The sequence below is a fragment of the Castor canadensis genome, chromosome 2, assembly GCF_047511655.1.
Source record: "Castor canadensis chromosome 2, mCasCan1.hap1v2, whole genome shotgun sequence".
Classification (NCBI taxonomy): Eukaryota; Metazoa; Chordata; class Mammalia; order Rodentia; family Castoridae; genus Castor; species Castor canadensis.
In genome coordinates this window covers 88,339,750-88,365,405 of record NC_133387.1, presented here as the reverse complement: position 1 = coordinate 88,365,405, position 25,656 = coordinate 88,339,750, and the positions used below count along the sequence as shown (strand labels likewise).

At 41.4% G+C, this 25,656-nt stretch overlaps 1 protein-coding gene across 2 annotated transcripts in view; it reads right to left on the bottom strand.

Moving 5' to 3' along the window:
• The window catches only part of Chn2 (chimerin 2), a 288,848-nt gene that overhangs the window by 20,795 nt on the left and 242,397 nt on the right, over positions 1–25,656 (bottom strand). The window contains exon 7 of one of the 2 annotated variants that reach the window (XM_020157040.2): positions 16,143–16,220. The exons of the other annotated variant lie outside the window; for it this stretch is intronic. Within the exon in view, the coding sequence (XP_020012629.1) occupies positions 16,143–16,220 (78 nt within the window). The remainder of the gene's footprint in view (positions 1–16,142; positions 16,221–25,656) is intronic. 2 annotated transcript variants of the gene reach the window in all.

The following is a 25,656-nucleotide window of genomic DNA, read 5'->3' as shown; positions in this document are numbered from 1 at the left end:
AGCGACCCATTGAAACCGAACTTGGTACTAAAAGGAAACTGTCTTCAGTAAAATGTCCTAATGAAAGTTGAACATTTTCTAAATTCAGCATCATTAATATTTTCTTAGAAATGTTCTAAAGGTGCTGGCTAATTTTGGCAGTAAAGTCGATGATTAATAAACTATGGAAATTGCAAGATCAGTTAAGTATAATAAAATAATGTAAAAAACTCTATCAAAAAGTAGTATGACAAGGACTATAGAGGAAAAAGATGAGACTGCTACCAGAGATATTGAGAGGGGCTGATGTTATCCAGGAATGGTTAGGAGGCCTCTCTTGGATAGTGCCCTGAAGGAAGAGAAGAGCTGGTTTTATGGGAAAAGGGGTACTGAACATTTCAGAGAGATGGACTGTATGGAGGCCTTATAGGAACAAAAGGGCTTGTGGTGATTACATAACTAAAGGCCAGGACAGGCTGGCCATGAAGAGTGAAGGGGAGAGGAATTGAGATGAAGTTGAAGGTAGGAAAGGGATGCTCACATGGGACTTTGCAGGCTTTGTGAATGAGTGTGGATTTGGTTTTAATCTAGGTATAACAGGAAGTTCTTCAAGGAGCTCAAGTAGAAAGATGATTCATTTTAAAAGATTAGTCTGACCACTGTGTTGAAAATGGACAGGAGAGTGTTAATAGTGGAATAGGTTCAGAAACTATGTAGTGGTCTAGTTAAGAAATGATAGAGGCTAAGACCAAGATGCTGGCAGTAGATCTGGGAAGAGGAGGAGTTTGAGGTAAACTTTGAGGATAAAATTACACGACCTGATAATAGAATAAATGTGAGTTTTGAGGGAGAGAGGAATCAAGAATGACTCCTATGATGATACGACGGTGATAACATTTGCAGAGATGAGGAAGACACTCTTTTAGGCCTAAGTTCAAGAGTCAGTGTCAGAAAAGCTAAGGTTACATGTTGTTATGATACCCAAATATTTGTACCAGGCAGGAATTCACAGAAATTGGATGCCTCAGAGGAAGGGTGGGGCTAGAGGAATATGTATGGCCATCTCTGACCAATAGATAGTATTTTACACTGGGTGAATGGATAAAAAGTCTTAGTGATAGAGAGCAGAAAAAAAAAACAACAACAAAAAAAGAGGCTCAATTTCATGCCCTTAGTGTTCCAACATTTATAGAAAACACAAGACTAAAGTATTTAGAAGCCAACAAGTGAATAATGATTTAGGGTTACCACATTAAATACTGGTCAGAAGTTCAATGAGAAAAGTACTAAATGTTGATTTAGTTATAAGGAAGTCAATGGAAAACTTGGCAAGAGGAGCCTGTCATCTGTCTGAATTGGTCAGGACAGAATCCAGACTCAAGGGAATTGAAGAATAATTGGGAAGTAAGGGACTAGAGAGATGTGTAGGCAAATCCATTAAGAAGTTAAAACAAAAAACAAGTTTGGCTATGACATCTAGCAGAGAAATAGACAGCTGAAGGAAAATACTGAGTCATAAAAGCTTCCTTCCTTCCTTTCTTTTTAGTTGGTTTGATTGTTTAGGTAGAAAACATCAAGGCATGTTGACTCAGTGTTGGAATTGACACAGTAAGATACTGGAGATGCATATAAGAGAAAGAGAAAAAGAAATGATGATCCTGAAAAGCTGAGGGATCACCATTTTAGAATATATATATATATATCCATATATGATATATTAGGAGATATATGGAAGCAATATTTAAAGAGAAGAAAAGTCAAGATTTTCCAAAGTTAGGAAAACACATGAAAATTTCAGATTAAGAAAAGCTAAATGAGTCTCAAACAAGATAAATAAAAACAATCTATATCAACATAGATCATGGTGACACTGCAGAACACCAAAAGATAAATGCCCCCCCGCTCCCCCCAGAAAAGATTTCCTACAAAAGGACAGCAAGTAGGGTGAACACAAACTTCCTCAGCAAATAGATGAGTAGATTATGGAACAATTTCATCAAAGTACTCAGGGACAAATATTGCCAACTTAACTTTCACAGCTAGCTAATTATCACCCAAGAGGAAGGCAAAAAGATATTTTCAGACAAATGCAAGAGTTTCAGGTCCCCACTCAAAGAAATGCTAAAGACTTTGCTTCCACTACAAGCAAACTGAACCTAAGAAGTAGGAATAGGATTCAAGACCCAATTGTGAGTAAGAACATTGTAAATATGGGACAATTTAATCAAGTTCTATGTGCATAAAACAACAATGATAACGAGATGACTAATTTTATGGTGCTTAAAAACTTAAGGGTAAAAATGACATAAAGACTAAAAGGGAGAAGAGTTGAAGCATTCTAACATCCTTATAATTTGGGGGATAGAAGAAGAACTACTAATTAATTGAAGAATATTTTAAGTCAGGTATGCATACATTAAAATTGTGAGTAGAGCCTGGTTGTAGTGGCTCATGAATGTGATCCCAGCTGTTTAGGAGACAGATCTAGAGAATTGGCTTGAGGCCAGTTCAGACAAAAAGCTAACAAAACACCATCTCACTCAATAGGCCACATGTGGTGGTGCACCCTGTGATCCCAGCCGCACAGGAGGCCAGAGGCAGGAGGAGAGTGGTCTGAGGCCAGTCCCAGGCAAAAAACACAAGATCCAAACTGAAAAATAACTAAAGCATAAAGGGGCTGCAAGTGTGGCTCATGTGGTACAGTACCTGCATAGCAAGTACAAGGACCCGAGTGCAAATTAAGTATTGCGGAAAAAAATAACATTTTGAGGATATACAAAAAGAGTGGAATAGACTCTATAAATTAAAAAATGCATAAGGGAGAAAGAGCATTATAAATTTGACTAAGCCAATAAAAGGCAAAAATTGAGGAAAAAAGCAGTAATAAAAAAGACAGTGTTGGGGCCAGAGGTGTGCCTCAAGTGGTAGAGTGCCTGCCTATCAAATGCAAGGCCCTGAGTTCAAACCCCAGTGCCGCCAAAAAGAAAAGACAGTGAATATACAAAATGTCCTTACAGATCTCTAATCACAATAAATATCAATGATTGACTCGTCAAAGAAAAGATAGATTTTTCTGATTGTATTTTTGAAATCATTACAAGAAGCAGGTGCAAAACATAATGTGAGAGAAATATTGGAAGTAAAATGATATACCTAGCGAATGCTAGCTAACAGAAACACAAACTAGATCATATATATGTATACATATACCTGTATATATCTGCATTAGTAGTGATAAAAAGTATAATAATATAATGGAGATTTACTTTCTCCAGAAAGATATTGCAACTCTGAGCTTATATATGTATATAACAGGTTGCACAAAAATAAAGTGAAATTTGAAAGAATCACAAATTGACAAATTCACAAAATGATAATTTTTAGCATTTATTCACTAAAACTAATAAGTCAAATAGCTGAAGCTTATATACTGAGTAGGAAAAGGACTTCAGATACAATTTGTAGAATATACACTTTTCAAAAACACATGAAATAGTCATATAAGCTGACCACAAATTATGTCTCAACATATATAAAAGCATTGATAGCATAATACTGCATTTTAACTATAATGAAACAAAATGATCAATTAATAATAATAGACTGCCGAATCCCAGTATGTGTGATACATGGTGGAATAATCAGAAACCAAATCACACATAAATGAAGACCTAGTACATCTCATAAAAGGCTTTATAAATAGTTAGGGAAGGAATGTCAGACATGATCTATTTCCTATTTCATTCACCTATCCACCTTCCTGTTGCCTCATTATTGCCTTTGAACCCACCCTTGTACTTGTCCTTGGGTAGACAAAGTTGAGAGAGATCAAAGGAGCAAGAACTTACACTCAAGGGTCTTATCTTATGTGTCAGGCTATATTGTAAGAGCACGTAGGACATCCTATGGTAGGATAGTGGAGAAAATAACAAATTCTTCCAGGAAAGTTGGAGAAAGCCATTTCAAACTGAATTTTGAAGGATGGATAGTCCACCAGACTAGAAAGCTGAGCTGTTGGGGAAGCAATGTGTTGATTAGGGAGCAGATGATTTAGGGACAACATTCTAAGAAGAGGAAATAGTAAACCAAGGTCCAATGAAAGTGGGCTTGGTTTTGATGAAAGGCATTCTTTTCTTGTAGGTGGTACAAAAAAGAGGAACACCACAATGTTCTTGGAAACATTTCCAGTGGATAAAGTAAAGTCAGGGAAATATCCCGGTACTGGGGGATTAAGTGAAAATGCAATGTTTAAAAATTAGGAGATATTATTTTTTACAAGGGCACCTTGACAAAGTACATATTGACAAGATATTTACAAGCTAGATCCTGACCTAATAAGTGCTTGTAGGAAATGCTAGTCACAGATCTTCACTTTTTGCCAATATTTAAAAAATAATTGAGCACGTAAAGTTACACTTATTTCTTATTAGCTCCACTCGTATTTCTCCACCTCCCTTCCCAACTAAGATCCTCACTGGCATTGACCTTATTTCCCCAGTGAATCAAATGTAGGTAGACAACGCCTGCTAACAAATAACCCAAAGTGTGCTCACACAATTCCACAGAACTAAAACAAAATAGGAACGGGGGAATGTACAATTAGTTAAACATTATTTTAGGCCCAATGCCCAATTTCCTTTTGGGAATGGGCCACTGTTTATTTTCATGGCCGATATATTGTCCACTCTTCTTTTGGATCTATGAGGACAGTCTCTAGCCAACCCACTACTTGTGAATGCTGAGGGTCCAGTCCAGGTTATGGGGGTTGACTATTATGTCTACTATGTCAATGAAATGCTCCATATCTTAATCTTAAGCATCAATGATCAGCTTTTTCCATTCTCTGAAGTTTATTGATTTTTCAAGAATATCTTTTCAGAGAAAAAACATTTTACAAACTTTAGGGCAGTAACTAAAATACCCCAGACAGGAAGAAAATATTCCAGACAGGAAGACTGTCTGTCCAAGACTATTATACTGGGCATGGTCTGCTTGGAATTCAAAAATTACACCAAACAAAAAAGATGGTATTGCAAGAGATAAGGTATGTTTGACAAATGGCCCAGCAATGGCCACTTAATAAAAACAAGAGCAAGAAGGGTTGTCAAGAAAAGTTTCAGGCATGTAGCAAGCATCCCTTGCTTGTCCCTTTCTAGGTGAACAGGATGTTATTTGTCTCACATCTGCTGAATCTGGAAGGAAGTATTCTCTAGTGGTTTTATAACAAATATGTTTTGATGGCCCAATGTAGACACCACCCAAATGTACAACTGGCTTGGCCCAGAGTCTATTTGTAAGAAAGTGCTAAAGTAGAGAATTTTATTTCTTCTTATCAGTTAACATCAGGGTTTCTCAACTTTGTCACTCTTAATATTTGGGGCTGGAAAGTTCTTTGTTGTGGGCGGTGGCTGTTTTGTTCATTGTAGAATGTTGTTGTAGCATTCCTGGCCTCTACCTACCAGGTACCAGTAGCGGTCTTCAGTCATACAAACCACAAGGGTCTCCAGATAGTGCCACATGTCTCCTAGGGACACTGATTGAGAATCACTCATACAGAATAAAACCAGATTGCCTCAGCTTGTTACTTTTATTATTTATATTAAAAAAGGGAATTTGATTCTTTTCCTTTACTTTGAAAAGGTCTCTTGGGGCCAAGGCAGGTCTTTCTTGGCTACTTTATGTGCATTGGAACCTGAAGATGGCAAAAGACACATCCAGCTATAAGTCTCAGGGTTTTGGAGGTCTAGTCTAGTTGTGACCCAGAGTTCACTGAGGACCAGGAGGATGGGTGGCTTATCCTCAGTCATCCGGAAGGTCACCAGCACAGTCAAGGCTTCCAGTTTTCTGCTGAAGGTTTTTCCTATGTTTTACTGTATTCCCCACAATCATGTGACATTTAACTCATGTGAGAAATTAGATTAAACTTTGGACTTTCCCTTCTTACAAGATCAGATGGAATACTGACCTTGAAGTGAACCTTTTCAGATGTAAGAAGATAGCGGAAGGGAATCACTCACTCTGTAACAGAGATGCTTGCCTCCCTTTGTGAGGCCTGCTGAGCAGATGCTATGGAGAGCGGGTGCTCAGATGGGGCTCCCAACAGTGGCACCACAGACCCCTAGATTTGTCTATCAGCAACTTTTCTGGGATACTTAAAATACAATTCAAGACATGGTCCAAAAGCAAAGTTTGGGACAAGATCAAATACCCAGTCTTGTTTGACAAAGCTGCTTTTGACCAACTTGGTAAGAAGTTCCCAGCTACAAGCTCGTCACCCCAGTTGGGGTCTCTGGGAGACTGGAGATTGGGGTTACCCAGCTAGGGCATCCCCTCAGGCACTCCTTAATAAAGGACTCATCAAACTGTATTCAAGCACAGAGTTCAAAAAAATTTACACCAGGAATACCAAGGGAGCACTGCCCTAGCATCTATAAAGATGTATGAACAGGTCCACCCAACCCTGCCTTTGGAAAAATGAAACTTCATTAAACAAAAATGGTAAGATTGAATTTCTAAAACATTAACTGCCATGAAGTCTTTTGGGAGTCTCCTCATTGCATAAAGTGAGATATTCTTATTCTAATTTCCCCTTGGGTTATAAGGGTATCAGTACCAACATTCTTTTGACTGTCCTTGCTCAAAAACCTCCTGTGGCTCCCTGGTGTCTAGTGCAGAGGTTCTCCACCTTAGTGCTGTTCACACAGGGGCTACGTGGCTCTTTCCTGTCCTGGCATTACAGGATGTTTAGTTGCATCCCTGACCTCCCCAGGATGCCATTGTTACACAATAAGTGTGACAATAAAAAAATGTCCCCAAGCCCCCTGGCTGAGAACCCTTTAGCAGAGGGCAGTCACAGTCTTACATCATCTCTGTCTTTCTGGCACCTGGGAAATAATCAATCCATATTTGCTGAGTAAAGGCATTAGTGGCTAAATGGCTTCCTTTTTCTGAGAGTCTTCAAAAAGACCCCGCTAATATGAATGGCAGTCACTGGTGCTCCCACCTTCTCCCCCCAAACCACAAAAGGCATATTTCTGTATTTCTCTGTACTGGAAATGTCAGAATTGGGCATTTGAGTTATGTGTTCTTTGGACTCAAACAAATGCACATGAAGTTACTAACAGCTAACCACTTGATATGGATCAGACTCTGGTAGGTGATGGACATTTGTGAAGTCATTTGGCCTAACTACCTCCCTTGTGAGTGCCATAAGCCGGGTGTCCCAGCAGGGTTTGTGCCAAAGTCCATTCTGCTGGTTTGTAAAGTATTTATAGTGACAGTGATGACAGAGCCCTCATATATACTTACAGACAAGCCAAGAAGGCAAAAGCTAAGCTTAAGTAAGGCCCTAGTGGGCAGCTCAGACACTCATCAACATGAGTCCAGGCTGCAATGATTGTTTCCACACTTGGCTTGAGATCCCGGTCATGGATAAAGGCACCATACTATTAGGTCTTGAAAGGATCCATTTCAAATAGGACTGGTGGATTAACTTGTCATGTTTATGATCAAGTTCCTTTTAAGATAAGTGTGTACTGTTATGGTTTGGATCTTAAATGTTCCCTGAAAGCTCACGTGTTGGAAGCTTGGTCCCCACTGATGATGCTGTTGGGAGGTAGTGAAAATTTTAGGTGGTGGGGTCTCACTGGAGGAAGTTAGGTCTTCAGTGGCATGGCCTTGAGGGTTTATTAGGATTCCCCAACCCCCTCACTTCTTCCTGGCTGCCATGAGGTGAGCAGGCTTCGCACCACCACAAATGTCACCCACCGTGATGTTCTGCTGCACTACAGGCCCCAAAACAAAGAAGCTAAGTGACCTCAGATTTAATTTTCTGAAACTGAGAGCCAAAATAAACTTTGCCTCCTTTAAGTTGATTTTCTCAGGTATTTTGTCACCATGACAGAAAGTTGACTCACATTTTCAATCTGTGGAGCGATAATAATAAATCTTGGTAAATCTCAGACACTTAAGACAAGGCCTTTGAGCAGCTTCCTAGGTGAGCTTATCAGGTGTCAGGTGATCCTTCAAATGAAATATAAGTGCAGCTATCAGGGGAAGGCAGAGCTTCAAAGAATGAAGCAGAGCTAGAACTCAGGTCTGGAAATTGGGGCTGGCAGGTCTCAGAAGGGTCAAGTGACAGGAGCAATGGGAGCAAGAGAATCAGCTAGGGGTTGGGGATTGCCAGAAGTGAACCTCACTTGCTTCCCAATTTTGCTGAGGACTAGTCCTGGCTCCTAAATAGTATAAAAGACTAGTCTGGAGGCAGAGGGTCTTCCTTAAACCCAGACAGATGGATAAAGCTACTAATTGCTACAATGCCTGGGCTTGTAGTAATTGATATTAACAATAATATCTGGACTCAGAGTGGTTGTGAGTCACCTCAAACAGAACCCAATGGCAAGAAGATGGACTCTGATGTAAAACAGTAAGGGGACCTTCAAAACATAGAGGAAAGGATCAGAGCTGATGCCTTAGGGACACCTTTCTAGAAGTCTCTTCTCTTGACCAGATCCAGGTGATGTCCACCGCCAAGCCTCCTGCAGCCCTCCATGGTTTAGAGGTATGAGCCCACAACCAGCATTACCTGAGCAGGACAGCACCTGGTCCCTGTTTGGCTATTGATTTTCTCCCTGGGAATTTGGAATTGGGGTTTTGTGGTTGATTTTATAACATATAAGCCAGGGAGTTATCATCAGCCTTGTCCTGGAAGCCATGGGGACTAAAAACATTTCTATGAAGGGAGAGACAAGGAGGCCTGCTGCCCTGACAGCCCAGAGGAATGGAGTAGCTAGAGCAGTTGCCATGATAGAGGAAGTCAGAGAAAGTCAGGGGGAGGGAAGGAAGTAAGAAGAGAGAAAAGGAGAGAGAAGAAAGAAGGAAATTGGAGAGAAAAAGGGAAAGAAAGGAGGGAAGTCAGAAGAGAGGGAGAGAAGGAGAGAATTCCTATTTCTTTTCTGACTGAGAAGTCCATGGGGTTTTATAAGCCACTCCTGAATAACAGTCTCTTATTCAACCAAAGACAGTTTTGCATTACTTGAAAATAGAGTTTGTAATCATGGCGGAGGCAGGCCATAGTAGGACACAGATGAAAATGACTCTTTTCTATATCACTGTGGAAGCAAGAACCATGTCGTTTTTATAAAGCCTACATTTCTTTTGTTTTTTTATTTTTTATTTTTTTATTTTATTATTCATATGTGCATACAAGGCTTGGGTCATTTCTCCCCCCTGCCCCCACCCCCTCCCTTACCACCCCCTCCGCTCCCTCCCTCTCCCCCCACCCCCTCAATACCCAGCAGAAACTATTTTGCCCTTATTTCTAATTTTGTTGTAGAGAGAGTATAAGCAATAATAGGAAGGAACAAGGGTTTTTGCTGGTTGAGATAAGGATAGCTATACAGGGCATTGACTCACATTGATTTCCTGTGCGTGTGTTACCTTCTAGGTTAATTCTTTTTGATCTCATCTTTTCTCTAGTTCCTGGTCCCCTTCTCCTATTGGCCTCAGTTGCTTTTAAGGTATCTGCTTTAGTTTCTCTGCGTTAAGGGCAACAAATGCTAGCTAATTTTTTAGGTGTCTTACCTATCCTCACCCCTCCCTTGTGTGCTCTCGCTTTTATCATGTGCTCAAAGTCCAATCCCATTGTTGTGTTTGCCCTTGATCTAATGTCCACATCTGAGGGAGAACATACAATTTTTGGTCTTTTGGGCCAGTAAAGCCTACATTTCTAAGCCTATCTATTTTCTCTCTTTGAGTCCTTCATTTGATTTTCAAGATGATGAATTTTGCTTTTCCTTTGAGTTGTTCTTCCTGGACTCACTTCTCCCAAAACAGCCTTTTCTGGTAACTAAACAAAACAAACACAATAAAGCCCACACCACTTCTAAAGCTGATTTCTCCTGAACCAAAGAGCAGATGCATCATCCCTTGGTCTTTGCTCCTTGCCCCAGGCACACAGGAACTGGATCATGAGGGAAAGGCAAGGTGACCAGCAACTATAAGACTGAATAGGACCTGAGTGGGAATGAAGGGCAACACATTCTTATGAGGTTGAGGAGGAAGAGCAAAAGAGGTGTGTATGCAGAAAGCAAAAATGTCTTGTCCCAAAGCAAAGGACCACTACACTGAAAAGAATGCAAAGACTGAGACTGGGGTGTAGCTAGTGGTAGAGTACTTGCTTGCCTAGTGTGGTGTGAGGCCCTGGATTTGATCCCCAGCACTTCAAAAAACCCCAAAAAGCAAACAAAACTGACAACATCAATGAAAAGAAAGCAGAGACCAATGATCGGCAAAGAAATGGTAAATCTAGCCTGGGAGGTCAGGCTGTGATACCTTGGACAGGTATATTAACAGTAGCGTAAGAACACATTCTTGGCCTCATGGACTTCCAGTTCTGGCCCCCAGGATATTATGGGATATGTGGGCAAGGTAGAGGGAGCAACTGCAAGAGAACACAAGATGGGGTGTGCCAGCAGAATGTTGCTTGTATACCTTCAGTCTATAGGTAGAGTGGGAGACATAAACGGGTAAGTAGGGTAACCATTTCACGCATGTCCTGATGGGGACACTTTTGAGAGTCATCCTATAAGATGCTGAACAACAGTATCACATGGAGCACATGGCTGCAGACACTGAGTAGCAAATAATGCACGGCCAGCATCCCTGGACAAATGGGGAGAAAGAGCTGGCCTGACAGGCCTCAATAGTCTCCATTTCTATAGAAAAGTCTGATGACCTTGGCAAGAGCCTGTTACCTGGAATGACTCAAGGACAAAGAACCCAAGTACCTATAACACACAAGCCACACATGAATGCCAACTGTGGGGTGGGAGGAGGATGGCTCTGAAGGCAGTTGTGGGTAGACAAGGCCATGGGGCATCTGCTAAACTCTACCAACAGGCCTGTTCTATACACTGGGGTTTCTGGAGTCCATGAACAGACAGAAACCCCTGCCCCCAGGGGATTTTTCATTTGGCAGGTATTATGGTTTGAGTATGACATGTGCCCCACAGGCTCATATGTTGGGGTCCCCAGCTGTTGGTGCTATTTTGCAAGGTTTTGAAAACTTTAAGAGGTGGAGCCCAGCTGGAGGAAGTAGGTCACTGGGACTGTGTCCTTGGGCTATATCTTGCTCTGGCCCCTTACTGTATTCTTGTTCTTTCCTTTCTGACTACAACGTCCTCCTCCACACACTCTGACTGCCATGATATTCTGCCTCATCATGGGCCCAGAATCCACTGAACCAAGGACTATCAACTAAATTCTTTGAAACTGTGAGCTAAAATAAATCTTTTCTCCCTTAAGTTGTTTACGTCAGGCATTTTGTCGCAGCGATACAAAGTCTAACTAATACACCAGGGGAAGGCAGGCTAATAAATAAATACATCAGCAGGTGATGAGTGCTGTGGTGAGAAACAAAGTTGGCAGAGGAAGGTTGGGCAGGGAGAAGAGGGAGTGGCAGGGGAATGGGGAACAGAGGGTAAGGTGGGGGAAGGGTGGTTTGCTCCTTGGGCTGTAGAACTTCCTGGCCTCTACTCTCCATCCCTGTTCCATGTTGGGAGGAGGGAAGGGTGTCCTGGAAGAGCCTGGGTGGAGGAGAAAATCCAGTAGGGAGAGTGATGCAGACACTTGTGCAAACTGGGCAGGTTGAGAGCCGGAGCAGGCTAGGTAGAGGAAGGGCTGTTTAGAGGTCCCTGATGGCCCAGTGCCAGGGTTGTCAGCCACCCACAGTTGGCTCACCCACCCAATGAACTAAGTGTGAGTGGCCTCTCTGCTCCTTCCACAGTCTCTTCCCTACTCCTTGTTCACTCCTGGCTCATTTCTGACTCCAAGCTTCTGCTCAGGTTGTTTGCATTTTCCAGAATGCTTTTCTTTACTCTGTATAGCTCAGCTTTCTTTCTTTATACACATTTGGGCTGACTTCCCACTCCTCCATGCACCTTCCTGATCAGGCATGGAAGAACAAGCATATTGCTTGCCCCTCCAGGACCCCAGCCCCAGGGAGCTCTTCCTCTTTGAATTCCCATGGAAACTGATCCTTGTGACCCTGTTGTCCATACATGGCCCTGGTGTGGTTTAGCTTGCATCCAAATATCTTTTGGTATGTCATGAAGACCTTGAATAAAACTGTGGACTTATCCCATGGTTAGGCTGATGCTTTCTTCAGGATGAGGACAGAGGTGCTTACTGTTGAAGGCTTCTGAAAATACCAATTAAGTCTTCCCCATGGGTTGTACTGAATTCTGAGTTATGTTCAAGCACTACCACCTGGTAATGGAGAAGGTGACCTTTTGGAAATAAGGGTTTTGAAGATATAATAAGATGGGGTCATATTAGATAGGGGGGACCCTAAATCCAACGACTGGTGATCTTATAAAAAGTTAGACCTACAGACACACACAGAGAAGAGGGTAACATGAAGATGGAGGCAGGGAGCTGAGTGAGGTATCTATATACCAAAGAAAGTCCAAGGGTTACCAGCCTCCCAGCACAAGGTGGGAGAGAGGCATGGGATAGCTCCAGAGCCTTCAGAAGGAACTAACCCTGCCACACCTTGGTTTCAGACTTTAAGCCATCAAGTATTTGGTCATTTGTTATAACTGAGCTAGACAGTAAAGAGAGTCCCCATAAATGTTAAGAACTTTTTTAAAATTGGGAAAAATATGCATGAAACACAAATTGAAAAACCCTAAACCATTCATCTGCATTTTAAATGAATGAGGAACATTTGACTACGTGATAAAAGTCATTCAAGAAGTAATAATCACAAAGTTTTATTTCCTAGTACATCTAGGAAGAAAGAGATGGTAGAAAAAAAGATGGGCTTGAACAAGTGAAGGTAGAAAAGAAATATAGACAGACAAAACCAAACCAAAACCACAAGAGAAGTGAGAGATAAAGAAAAGATGAATAATAAAATAAGAATAGAAGTTAGCACCAAATGAATATTTATTATAAGGTGCCAGGGCCCATGATAAGTGGAATATATTTATTGTGTAAACCCCACGACACTCCCCTTTTACAGACCGTTTAATGACGAGGAGATCGAGGCTGAGACAGTTCTGCTCTTTGCCAAAGACCATGTCGTGGCCAGGAGAACTAAGCCTGCTACAGTTGCCTTATCATGTGCCAATATAGGCAGGAGTCATCCAGATTGTTGGGGCTCTGGGGTGGCTGGCCTGAAGACTTTCAGAGGCCAGCCACAAATTGTCATTAGGGTGGTCCCTCTACTAAAGAGTGTTTTTCTCAGCCACCTGGGTAACGGAGTTGCAGAGTTAAATAATGTAGTGTTTTTTCTCTCGATAGACCATTTTTATTTTAGAATAGAGTCTGTTCATTCTGTCATCACTTTAACAAATACCTCTTTGTGCCTAGTAGTGCAAGTAACCCCAGAAAACTCAGGCTTTACGTGAGCAAAAATTGCATGGTGCTGAAAATGTATAATTATTACATGAATTGAGGCATAACTACAGTTTGTCTCCCAAATCTTTTGTTCTGACTGAATTCTGTTCTTTTTCAAGACAGGCTTGTTTGCAAAAGCAAGCACAGGAGATCTGAGCAGTTCTCAGGAGCAGTGGCTGATTGCTTCCTGAGGATGCAGCATACATTCCCAACTTGTATAATGTTGGGAGTTTCTGTTTATCCCTCTTGAAGAAATTCCTGGGTATAGTAAGAAAAAGAGTTTTTAATTGGGGGAATAGAACTGATTGAGCAAAGAGTTTTGTTATGGGGTCAGGTGCCAAGTCTTCTGGCAGGTCAGTGTGTTGACAGGAGTGAGCAAGGTCTATTGGCTGAGAAGTATGAAAATGTGATTATTCATCCTTCTTATTGAACACTTACTCAATGCATGTATATAATATCCTCAAATAATGACCCGAATAATAAATCAAGAAGGTTCTGTAATAGAACCTATTAGGAGTCAGCATAAATAATAAGCTAATGTAAAATTAAGGTATAAGACACAAATTCTAAGCAGATAATGGAAGCTTTGGTAAGAGAGTTCTTTCTTCAGTGGCTTGTTACTAAAATCCCACTGCTGTATTTATAACATGGATCTGGTTTTAGAACGATCTTCCAAAAACCATGCAAAGTTTCCATTTACAGTTAAGAGAGGTGAAGAGAGGGCAAGAGAATTTGGGTGGAAGGGACAAGGAGTGACAGGGAATGCCCCAGCAGCTCATTCTTAAGGGCAGAGGCACGAACAGTACCATTGAAAGCCACAATCAACTGACACAGCTTCTCCAGGGTCTGCTAAGTTTCAAAGATGTCTATTTAAAACCTAGAACAGACAAGACACGATCCTGCCTGGCTTCTGTATCTCTCTCAAACAACATGTCTATTCTCTGCTTTTTCTTCTCTCAGTAGCTGTAACTTAGAGGCAACCACACTGAATAGATACTGAGTTTTTAAGCAAACTTAAAAAGCTGCTGATGTTTTTCACTGATAAATATTTAATATGTTAAATATTTCCAGTGATAAATATTTAATATAGCAAATTTAAGAAATAAGATTCAACTATCTTTTTGTTTTAAATTGTCTTACGATCAGTTTCCCATTCACAGATCTAAGATGAAAAAGACTGACATTGAAAGTATCGATCAACTAAATTTGCACATGTGCTTTTTACCTAAACTGAGATACAGTATATACGTGCAGAATAGTTCACAAAAACATTATGGTAGGGCATAAATCCAACTGCATCCTTAAGTGAAAATAATTGGAATTTTTGAGAGGAAGGAAAATGATTTACAAGTTCAAGAAGATCCACCCTCTCATCCCTGGTACTGAATCCGCAGGATGCAAAAACCAGGGATTTCTGCCAAAAGTCAGAAAAACACTTTCTTAAGGCAAAAATTTAATGAGCATTAAAATAGAAAACAGGAAGGAGAAAAAAACCCATAGACTTTTTGGTGCTCCAAATTAGACCTGTCACTATGCAATGATGGGAGAAATATCAAGCGCTCTGACCTAGAAGAGGACCTGGAAGACACAATTCTTCACCCTATTGCTAACTATGTAGGGCTGAATAATTCCATTCTTCAGTTCAAGGATAGCACACAAGTGCCTGAGCAGCTTGTCTTCTAAAAACAGAAGCAGGGAAACAGACCAGACTAATACGAACGTGTTTCATCGATGCACATTTGTCCTTAGGAAGAATTGGAAAGCAACAGAAGAAAATTGGTTTCCCTTGTCACCTTTAACCAAGGGTACTTCTAACAGTCAGTTGGGCTACTGGCCATGAAGGAAATCAGAGTTTAGTAGAAAAAGGCAATTCACATTTTGTTCCTCCTGCCTATTCTTTTTCTTCCTGCATCCTTCATCTCCAATCTCTCCCACTACCAAATCATCAGGCCATTTTTTGGGACAAATTTCTATCTCCATCCTGTCTCTCTTCCCTGTCCCACATCTCAAGCCAGACAATTTAACAACATCTTCCCTTACCACCCCTTCTTGGGCATCACAGAAAAGCAAAGGAAAGATAATTTTCTGAAGGCAGGGGCAGGTCCTACCTACAAGAGCTGGTCTAACTGGAGATAGCATGTGGGAAAATCCACTTAACTCCTGCCAGGTCTCCCTATCTTTTTGTTTGGTCTGGTGAGCAGGGTCTAGCTTGGCTGGGCTGCCAGGATGTCCCTGCAGCCAGACCACACACAAAAGTTACTGGATGGGATCTCTCTGTCATCATTTGCCTTCACAGCTGTCTACACAGAAATGAGAGGAGTTAGCATGGCTGAAAACAAAAGACAAAACACAAAATGTGAAACAGGCAACTGTTTTCACTTGCTCGCAGACAGCAGTGTTCTTACTGCTCCTCTGAATGGAAAAGTACTGCTCTGCTTTCCCCAGAACATCTCTGGATGCCATAGACGGGGCATGCTCTGTTTTTCTTTCACTGGGCCTGGGAAGATGGAAAGGAAATGGGCCTGATTCCTCAGAACCAAGTCAATTTACAGGTAGGTATTTCCAGGCAAAAGCATACAGCAAATTGCTTTCTAAGGCCTCCTGTTTGATTTGATACAAAGCAACAGTGTGAAGTATGTAGCTAAATATGGAAAACAAAAGGAATTTGTTTTCCACCAGAGACCAGATGGAAACCCCAAATGGTCCCAAAAGACTCCTCCCCACCTTCCCTGAACTGCAGAAGAAAGAATGCAGAGGCTTACCTTGAAGTTATGTGTCTTCTCATAGTTGAAGTGGTTGTCGTTGTGTGTGAGGGCAGCCCTCCGAACCAGGGAGGAGATCTGTGAACAGGCAAAGAGCTTGAGAGGGGGCCAAAGAAAGCTCCCTTTGACTCCTACCTTCACCCCCAAAGCCACAGCCAGCAGCTCTTGGCGCTTCCTGCCTGGCTTAGACTTCCGGACCACAGCACACTTTTTCTCATTTTCCAGCCACAGTTCCTGGGAGAGCATAGTGTTTGGATCTTTCTAGTTTCCCCTGCAGAGCCTGGGAAGCTCCGTGCCGTCAGGGTTTTCGAACCACGGCTAATGTTAGGCAGCAGATTTGAGGCAGCTGCGTCCTGTCTGCAGAGGCCTCCGGCATGTGACCTGAAAGGGCCGGTTTGAGTGATGGAGGGGCTCCTCTGCACAGGGACAGGCCTGTTTTGTGCTATTTTTTTAAGGCCAGCGTGTGCCTGGAACAATAGTACACATTCATGTGTGCAGCAGCCCAAAGAAGCAGTATCCACTCAGCCACTCAGTATCCAAGAAGGCAGGGGCAGGCGGCATTGCAAAAGAGAGACCTCTCCTACTTACTAGCACATCACTCACTCACACACACACACACACACACACACACACACACACACACACACACACAACTGGCTCTGATGTTCAAAGTCTGAGGCTGTACCCAATTATTCTGGGTCCCTGAGCTCCATACTGGGCTGAACGCCAGCAGATTAAATCTTAAGACCCTGATGATTGTTTAATCTTAGCGGGATAAAGCCTCATATCTTTTTTTTTTTTAATTTGCCCCAGCACTTGAAGGCTTCATCTTTATTCTTATGCATGTATTGAATTGGAACAGTCTGAATACAGACTCAGCTATCCAAGACCAAAGCATTCCAGCTCTGAGTTCTACAGGTAGAGTTACCAAACAAGAGGCAGGGTGTCTCCCCCTATCTCCCCCTTCCCCTGCAGCTCCCCCTCAAACTCACACAGAGGAGACAGTAAGTATTCTTTAACTAAAACCAAAATATGGTAGTTGTTTTTCTTTTAAACAAAACATATCTGGTGCTCATTCTCTTAATGCCTCAGCCTATCCAAAAGTTTTTTTTTGCTCTTAAAAGCATCATCCATTTGATAGCCTCCTATGGGACCATAGTTTTTGGTCCCCGGTATCTTCATTAATAGAAACAGGGAAATCGTGATGTGTTGGTAGCTCTCCCAGTCTGTTGGTAAGCTTTAATGCCAGACAGTAAAATCAATACCTTAGCAGCTAAAAAGTAAGATCACAGCTGGCGGGATGATTATGGAGATGGACCATGCCATGAATTTTATCCTGTCTGCTATGTAACATGGAGAGCCCCTCCAAGTAGCTTTGCCAACAAAATGTCAGTCCTTTCCTTGTGCCATTTTCTTTTCCCATGTGCTACCATCATTTCAATTTGATTCAGAAGTCCATTCTCCCACTTCATCTTGTTACCTCCAATCACAAATAACAGCCAAGTTTTATGTTGAGCATCAGAATTTAGGTTGCGTCAGATGATGTTCAGAATATATGAAATGCAGTTACTCCTTTAATCTCTAGCACATGGGTATGAGGGCCAAGATTTTATGCCCATTTTGTGGATGAAGATATTGAGGCACTGAGAGGTAGCTTCAATAGCATGTAGCTGGTGGCAGAACCATGACTAGAACACAAAGCATCTTCATGCACACCCAAGTTCCTAAACACTGGGTACTGCCACAACTCCTACCAGACACCTTATCTGAGATAATGGTTAATATCTCCTTATTATTGCCCCACAATAACTCATGACCCTGTTATCACTCTAGTCTTCCTTACACATAGCAGCACAATGGTCTTCCCAATCTGGTCACCACTTGCCATCTGCTCAGAAAAATGACAGTGCTTCTCCATGTCCCGAACATGTCCTGGCATTGTAGGGTTTTTGTGAACTGGTCCCAATGTGTCACTTCGTCTTATTTGTGTATTGAATTCTTTTTTTTTTCAATAAATGTAATCTATCACTAATATTCCTTTTTATGCTGACATTTTAGCTTTTCTACATTTTAATATTTTTATTAGCATGTATTGTACCTTGGTTAGGTTCATCCCCTCCATTATTCTCCTCTACTTAAATGATTTCAACTGGTTTCACTTGTATTTCTATAAAGTATATCAACCATATTCACCCTCCTTTACCCTCTCATTCACTCTCTTCTCCTTACACAAATCTTATAAAATTTGACATACTCACTTTGGTACTTTGATCTGTTTTTTAGAATATTACAGCATAATTTTAACCTGTCTACATTTTCACCAACATTCACATTCTAATCCAAATGCCACCTTCTCCGAAAAGACTTATCCATACTCTCCATTGGGGGTAAACTCTGAACTCTGAAATCCCATAGCATTTTATTCGGATTGTACTTACCACTACTGTCTTGTATTAGGCTGATTGATTCCTCTGTCATACCAAGAACACACTGTTACATGAAAGTTCCTAATTCACGTTTGTTTTCCCCTACAAGACTGTGTAGTAAGATTCCTCGCCATAGTTGCCACTAAATGAACATGAGGTTCTTGGAAAGCCCTTGCCCACATAGAAAGACAGAGCTGTGGGCAAAGGTGCCTCTATGGTGCATCGTCTCACCCCATCCTCTGGACATCTCTCCCATGCCTCAGCTACCAAGGACCGGATCCATGGTGTTCTGCTCTCCAAAAGGCTCCACTGGACTCCTTAGCCTTCCTTTCCATGTCCAAAGCTGAAGTCCAGCTGACACAGAGAGGGGTTAAGCAGAGGCTCAGCGTATTCTAGAAAGGTTTCCAGTGCTTAGCATAAAGGTAAAAAAAGGAGTCAAGGAATACAGATCCTCTCCCAAACCTTCACTGCTAGCAAATCAAGACAGACCTTTTGATGGCTAGCCATGCCCCTAAGAACAAATTCTGTGATCTGAACAAGGTGAATTGTATGGATATACAGTTTCAGAACCTGATAAACCAATTCTTTACATGGAAAGTGGTCAAAAGAGTCTCCTTTCTCTTTAGAGAAATGTGTGGTTAAATATAACAAGATTTAATATTTTCTCTTATGTCTATGCTTTTACTTGTAACAAAGTAATTTTTATTTCTATTTGTGCCAGTGATTTCTTTTTCAGACATTTATTCAGTAGTATTTATCCAAACAGAAGACACAGTCAGACACAGGCAGGAACCACACACTGTTCTCTTAAGTCTTCTTTACAGGGACTATAAGTGTTAGTGCTGGAGTGAGCCTGACAGTGAGCACTGTGCATGACCTCAGGTTACCCTTTTATTAAAGGAAAATGATCACAAAACTCTCTTGGTAAAAACCTCCCTGTTAGAGAATGTGCTCACATACAGCTCTTCTTTGTCTGAGTCCCTGAAGGACAGCTTCTTGGTCCCCTTTACATCTTCCACAATGTCAAAGGCAGTGTTCTCGATACACAGTGGACATTGAGTCCTTTTGCTGATGGTCTTTTTCTAACAGAAATTTCCATTTGACCTTTTTTTAAATGTATACATTCATGAGATGAAGCACATTTCTCTACATGTTTTGTTTAAAACCAGAGATTCTCTCTGGAATGGCTGACGTTTGGGCTCGATCGTTCTTTGTTGCCGAAGTCTGTCCTGGGCACTGTAAGATGTTTATCAGGACCCCTTGCCTCTTATTCACTAGATGTGAGTAGGGACTCCTCCCACCCCCACCTGTGAGCACTCCAAATGTCTCTAGACATGGCCAGATACTGCTTGGGAGGCAAAATTGTGCCTAGCTGAGAATACCTGGGTTAAATTAATAACAGAGAGATTTATAGCATGCTTAATGCATGCCGGGTATTGTGCTAAGCACTCACTTAAGATGTATTATGTTACAGGGTAGCTAGTCTTCTAATTACCTACATGTTACAAATGAGGACACCAGAACTGAGAGTTTAAGCCACACAGTCACACAGCTGGTAAGAGACCACTCCCCATGGACACCACTAGGTAGGCCTGTGCTTTCTCCCACTCCCCAAAACAAGGTTCTTTAACTTTCTATTGTGGTAAAATACATAGGACATAAACCTACCACTTTAAAGTAGAACATTCAGTGGCATTTAGTACATTCTTAATGTTGTACAACCATTTCCACAATCTAGTTCTAGAATATTCTATCACCCCAAAATGAACTGTGTACCCATCAGCAGTCTCCTCCTAATCTCTTCTCCCCTCAGCCTGTGGCAATCGCCAATGTGCTTTCTGTCTCCCTAAATTTGCCCATTCTGAATATTTCGTATAAAGGGAATCACACAATACATGGCCTTTTGTGTCTGACTTCTTTCACTTTGTATAATGTTTTTGTTTCTTTTATGTTGTAGCATGGATCAGAAGCTCATTCTTTTTTATGGCTGAATAATAATAAATTGCACGAATATACCATATTTTATCGATCTACTCATCAGTTAATGGACATTTAGATTTTTTATTTTACCTTTTGACTATTGCAAATAGTGCTACTAAGAACATTCTTCCACAAGTTTTGTTTTAGTACTTGTTTTTAATTCTTCTGTGTGTACACTAAATAAATGTTGCTTTTCATCCCAATAACATTCAGTTTAAAAATACCCACAGCTGAATACTAGAATTCCTCTCTTCCTCACTATTAGCTTGTACTAGCAGAGCTGGTATTCCCTGGACAGTTTGTAAAGGGGGATTTTAGCCCTCCCCGTGTCCTCTGTGGAAGCAGGGCCTTCTATAGGTACTATGGGAAGCAGGTGGTGCTATAAAAATGACAAAATAAACTCACCACTTCCTTCTCCTTTCTATTTTTCCCTATAAATAAGGGTTGGGATCCTATTTTTAAGACCTTTCACTGTTTTGCTTTTTCTCTCTGATGATGATTCTGGATCCAAGCAGGACTCAGGTAAGAAGAAGGCAATGAAAGGTTGTCAGATGAAGGCAAGTAGGAAAGGATGGGTGAATGTGTAAGACGACAGCAGAAGGCACAGCATCCCAGGGGAATGAAGCCCTCTGGGTTGCCTGTGCTCATGTGGAGTGCCCAGGAAAATGGGATGAGAGGTCTGTTCCTCCCCTGCTTTGATGTTCAAAACCCAGTACCAGGGGACTTTACATGTTCATGAACTCACTGGTTCTCTCCCACCTGGCTTCTAGAGGCCCATATCTTGGTCTCTAGGAACCACAACCATCTGTTATATTAGTACTGATTTCTAGAAAGTGATTTGCCATAAGTTCACAATTCTTTCACGGACTTCAAGTAAATTCCATCACTGCATTTTAAGGAGGGCTTCTTGAAAAAGTCCTCATCGGTCCTTGGACCATCTCTCCCTTGATTCCAACCCCAGTGTTTGTGCTCCAGGGGCTTTACGCCTTTCTGTCTTGAGTCTGAATCCCCCTTAGGTGTTGACAGCCCAAGCTATATCCTGTCTGCAATCACTATCCCATCGCTGCAGGCTTCTGCCATGTCCTGGCAGTGTAGGAAACAAAAATGAATTTTACTCCTGCTAGCAAGGGTATCATGAAGAGAAGTATCTAATATCTTGCTGATGTTTATGTGGAATGGCCTGTGTCTGGGGGACAAAGTTGGTTACATATCAAGAGACTCTAAAATGGTCATATGCATTGAGCCAATGATTCTATTTTTAGAATTCTCTTAAGCTGGTCTTAAGACAAAGGTTTAAATAGACATGTGTGTGAGAAGTATCAATCAAAACAATATTGAGGGGGGAAGGAGGGAGAAGGTGGTGGAGGGGGCCAGGGGGAGAAATGACCCAAACAATGTATGCACGTGTGAATAAATGAATAATAAAAGAAAAAAAAAGTCAAAACATTCAATATAGGGGAAAAATTAGATGAATTACGGAGTAAACATGAAATAACATATTACATAAATATTAATCAAGATGATTAAAATAACATATATTGATGATTATCCTTGATATAATGCTAGGTAAAAAGTAGGCTGCTGAATCTTATACAGTCTTTTTTCCAGTTTTGAGTAGACACACACAGAAAATATCAGAAGAAACATGCCAAAATATCTCTCCCACTCCAAACTCTGAAGATAAGCAATCATTATCTCTGGGAGGAGAAACTGTTATCATCTTTTACTTTCTGTATTTTTGGAGTTTTCATTACATAAAAATGATTTTTAAAAAGTACATTATTAAAAACCTGGTTAGAAAAGTGTACATAGATAATTAATTCTTAGCACCTTAAGTAAACTTGGAGCTTCTCCTTTTACAGAAAACAAAAAACAAAAAACCCAGGGTCAGAGGAGGTGGTGATTTGCCCCTCATCACAGAGGTATTAAAGCAGATCTAGAAGCAGATGGAGGCCCAGGTTGTCTGGCCTGAATCCCTTGTGCTCCTCACACTTGGGCAACTTCAGAGTCCTTTTGAGGACTCCACCAAACACATTCTGCTGTACCCAGCCCCAGAAACCTTGGTTCAGTTCACCCGAGGCCAGGTCCAAGACTCTGCATCTCCAACAAGTTCCCAGGGAATGCTGACATTGCTGGCCCTGGGCTGACACTTTGAACTTTGAGAACCCGTTTTAAGCTTTCTACTCAACCTATGGGCTGCAACCTTGTCTAATAATTAGAGCCACCAGGGGAACCCCCCCCCCCAAAAAAAAACATGCTTAAGCTCCATCTCAGACCAATTCAATCCAAATTTCTGGGAACAGAGTCCAGACTTTTAGAAATCCTTGGGGGGTGGGAATGTAATGTGTTTGTAGAATTGAGAGTCACTGTGCTTGATTCAGTGGATTATAAGATGCAAGTATGAAAGTGATAAATGCTATTGAATCCCCTCAAAGGAATCAATATATTTTCAAACACAAAATATGTTCATGCTTCTTAATACCTACTGCCCCCTCACCTCCCATCATGCCTCTTAAATCCTCCACAGACTTTTCTAGTAAAGGCAAGAATCCATGCCATGGTCTTTGGGGTCCATGGGGTCTGAGCCCTGCCACATTTCTGGTCTTACCTCCCACCATTTTCCTGTTGTTGCCCTGAGAATTTATAATCCTACTCCTATTAGTATCATTTTCACATTATGAACCAGGACCCCTCTAGCCTGTGAGCTTTATGAGCTCAGGCTAGAGACTGTGTTTTTCATCATAGTTAAAATCCCAGTGCATAGATGGCCCCTGGCAACAAGAGGGTGCTCACTAAATTTTGCTAAATGAATGAATGAATGTCTATAGCTACAAAATATCTGCAGGAGACTACTACAGAGGTGCATTATACTCACAGTTTATTTATCTAATAGATTTACTCTTGCTAGCTTCTGATACAAATACAAACTCCAGGGGCCTTTGGAGTTTGCTCTGGACCAGGCTATCATATTTCGGGGATCACAAAAAGAAACATTGGAAATCAGGGGACCCTGTATCAAAGCTCAGCCCCAAAGTCACAGGTCCTAAAGGGCATAGGTTTGGGGCTAGAATAATAATACCAAAAATAGCTCTATACATTTAGGTATATATGTATTTTTCTCCTATGAAGAAAGTAGAGTAGGTGTCATTATTATCATTTAATAGATGAGAAAACAGCTGTTTTCAGGTGTGTTCTAAGGGTTAGAATCAGGTCTCCCAATGCCCCCTTTCCATGTAAGTCCCTGACACCCTAGTATAGTGGATCGGTAGCCCACAGACACAAGGACGCATTCCTCCTCGCTGTTCCTAAGGACTGGTTTTTTTTTTTTTTAATTTTTAATGCTTAAAAAGAAACTTTAAAGATGATCTGTGGTTCTTCTATTTAGTCTATCCCTAGACACTAGCATGATGCCAACACAGGTTCGGCACTCAGGAAAGTTTTGTTGCATGAAATATAAACACACCTATTTTTTAGCAGTTCCATTTTTCTTACCTTCCATCAAAATGACTTCTAATTTTATGAAGAGTCAGCATGTTCTCTTTTTGTCTTTTGACGATTACTTCCCTACATGGGTCTGGGGGGCTGGAGTTGGGTGATAACTTTGGTTTGCATGGTATTTCCTCAAAACTACCAAACATGAAATTGTACTGCTAGAATTAGAATAAACACAAATATTAAAAGCTTTGATCACCAATCTGTGGCCCTTTTGGGAGGTGGTGGAACCTTTAGGAGGTGGGGCCAGGTGGGAGAAATTAGGTCATTGGGATATCAGAGCCTGGCCTCTTCCTGTTTCTCTCCTTGTTTTCTGGCTGCCATGAGGGAGGAGCTTTGCTCCATCACATGCTCCCCACTATGATGTACTCCCTGGCCACAGTACCAAAGGCAACAGCCAATTGACCATGAATTGAAACCTCTGAAACTGTGAACTGACATAAACCTTCTTCCTTTTTAAAAAGTGATTATCTCAGTTTTTTTCCCACAGTATCAGAAAGCCAGGGACACCATATTCAGGGACATAGTCACATCCTGCAGTCATTCATTCAGGTTGCTGGTAGGAAATCCACTTTTACCTTTTGTTTTTACTCTGGATCACACTTAAATACCTTTAGTCACTGGATAGTGGGTAAAGCAATTGTATTATTACTATGTGATAGTTCAGTGTGTAACACACACACACAGCTTTCAAGGGAACACAGGGGGATTTCCGTTCTGGTTTCTGCTGAGGTATCTAGATCTGTTCCACCATTCCTGATGCCAAGTTAAAAAAAAAAAATCCAGAAATGGAAGTGAAATAGGCCTAAACTGCTGACTGATAATCAAAAAAGTGGTTTTATTTTATCAACACTACTAAACTTGGTCTGTTTGATCCTGTGCACATTGAATACTTTTTCTTACTGCAAAAAAATTTTCCTTGTTCTTCCTAAGACTAACCCTGAGAGTCTGCTATGCTCTTTGTGGTTTTCAGGCCTGAAAGAGGAGGGAAGCAATAAAGACAAACCTCTAAACTGGAGACTCCTTCCCAGGTCTGCTGAAGACACTGGATAGGCCAGGGTAGGTGTCACTGGACCTTCTTCTTGTCCGTGTACTAGTTAAAACTGTACATTCCTGTGTTTATTTCAGTCCACTTAAGCGCTGGGCGTCAGTGGCTCATCTGGCTCGTGTAGGAACTGCTGATGACCTACAGGCCTATTGTGCTCTGTCTGAGGCCTTGGTCTCTGATGGCATGACATGCTCAGCTGCCAGCTCATTGTCCTCCAGGGACAAATGACCACCTTCAATATGAGAGACAGAAAAGCAGCAAAGGAACAGTCTCACTGGCCCTCCTCAAAGTTACTTCACTCAAAACCGTGAGCATTCACCCCAGCCTGAAGGGCCAGTGTGGACTGTAGGATGGACCCGGGTGCCTTGCTTAGCAGCTGATAACTAATCTGATGTGCCTTGGGTTGATTGCTGGTGCAATGCTGTAATTGCTGGTTTTGCTGCTTTATTGAGACTGACATCAACAATTTTGGCTAATTATTGATGTTTCTTATAGACTGCTTTGATATAGAAACAAACATACTCCCCAACATGAACAAAAGTTTAGGGAGTGTTTGATATTGCATAAC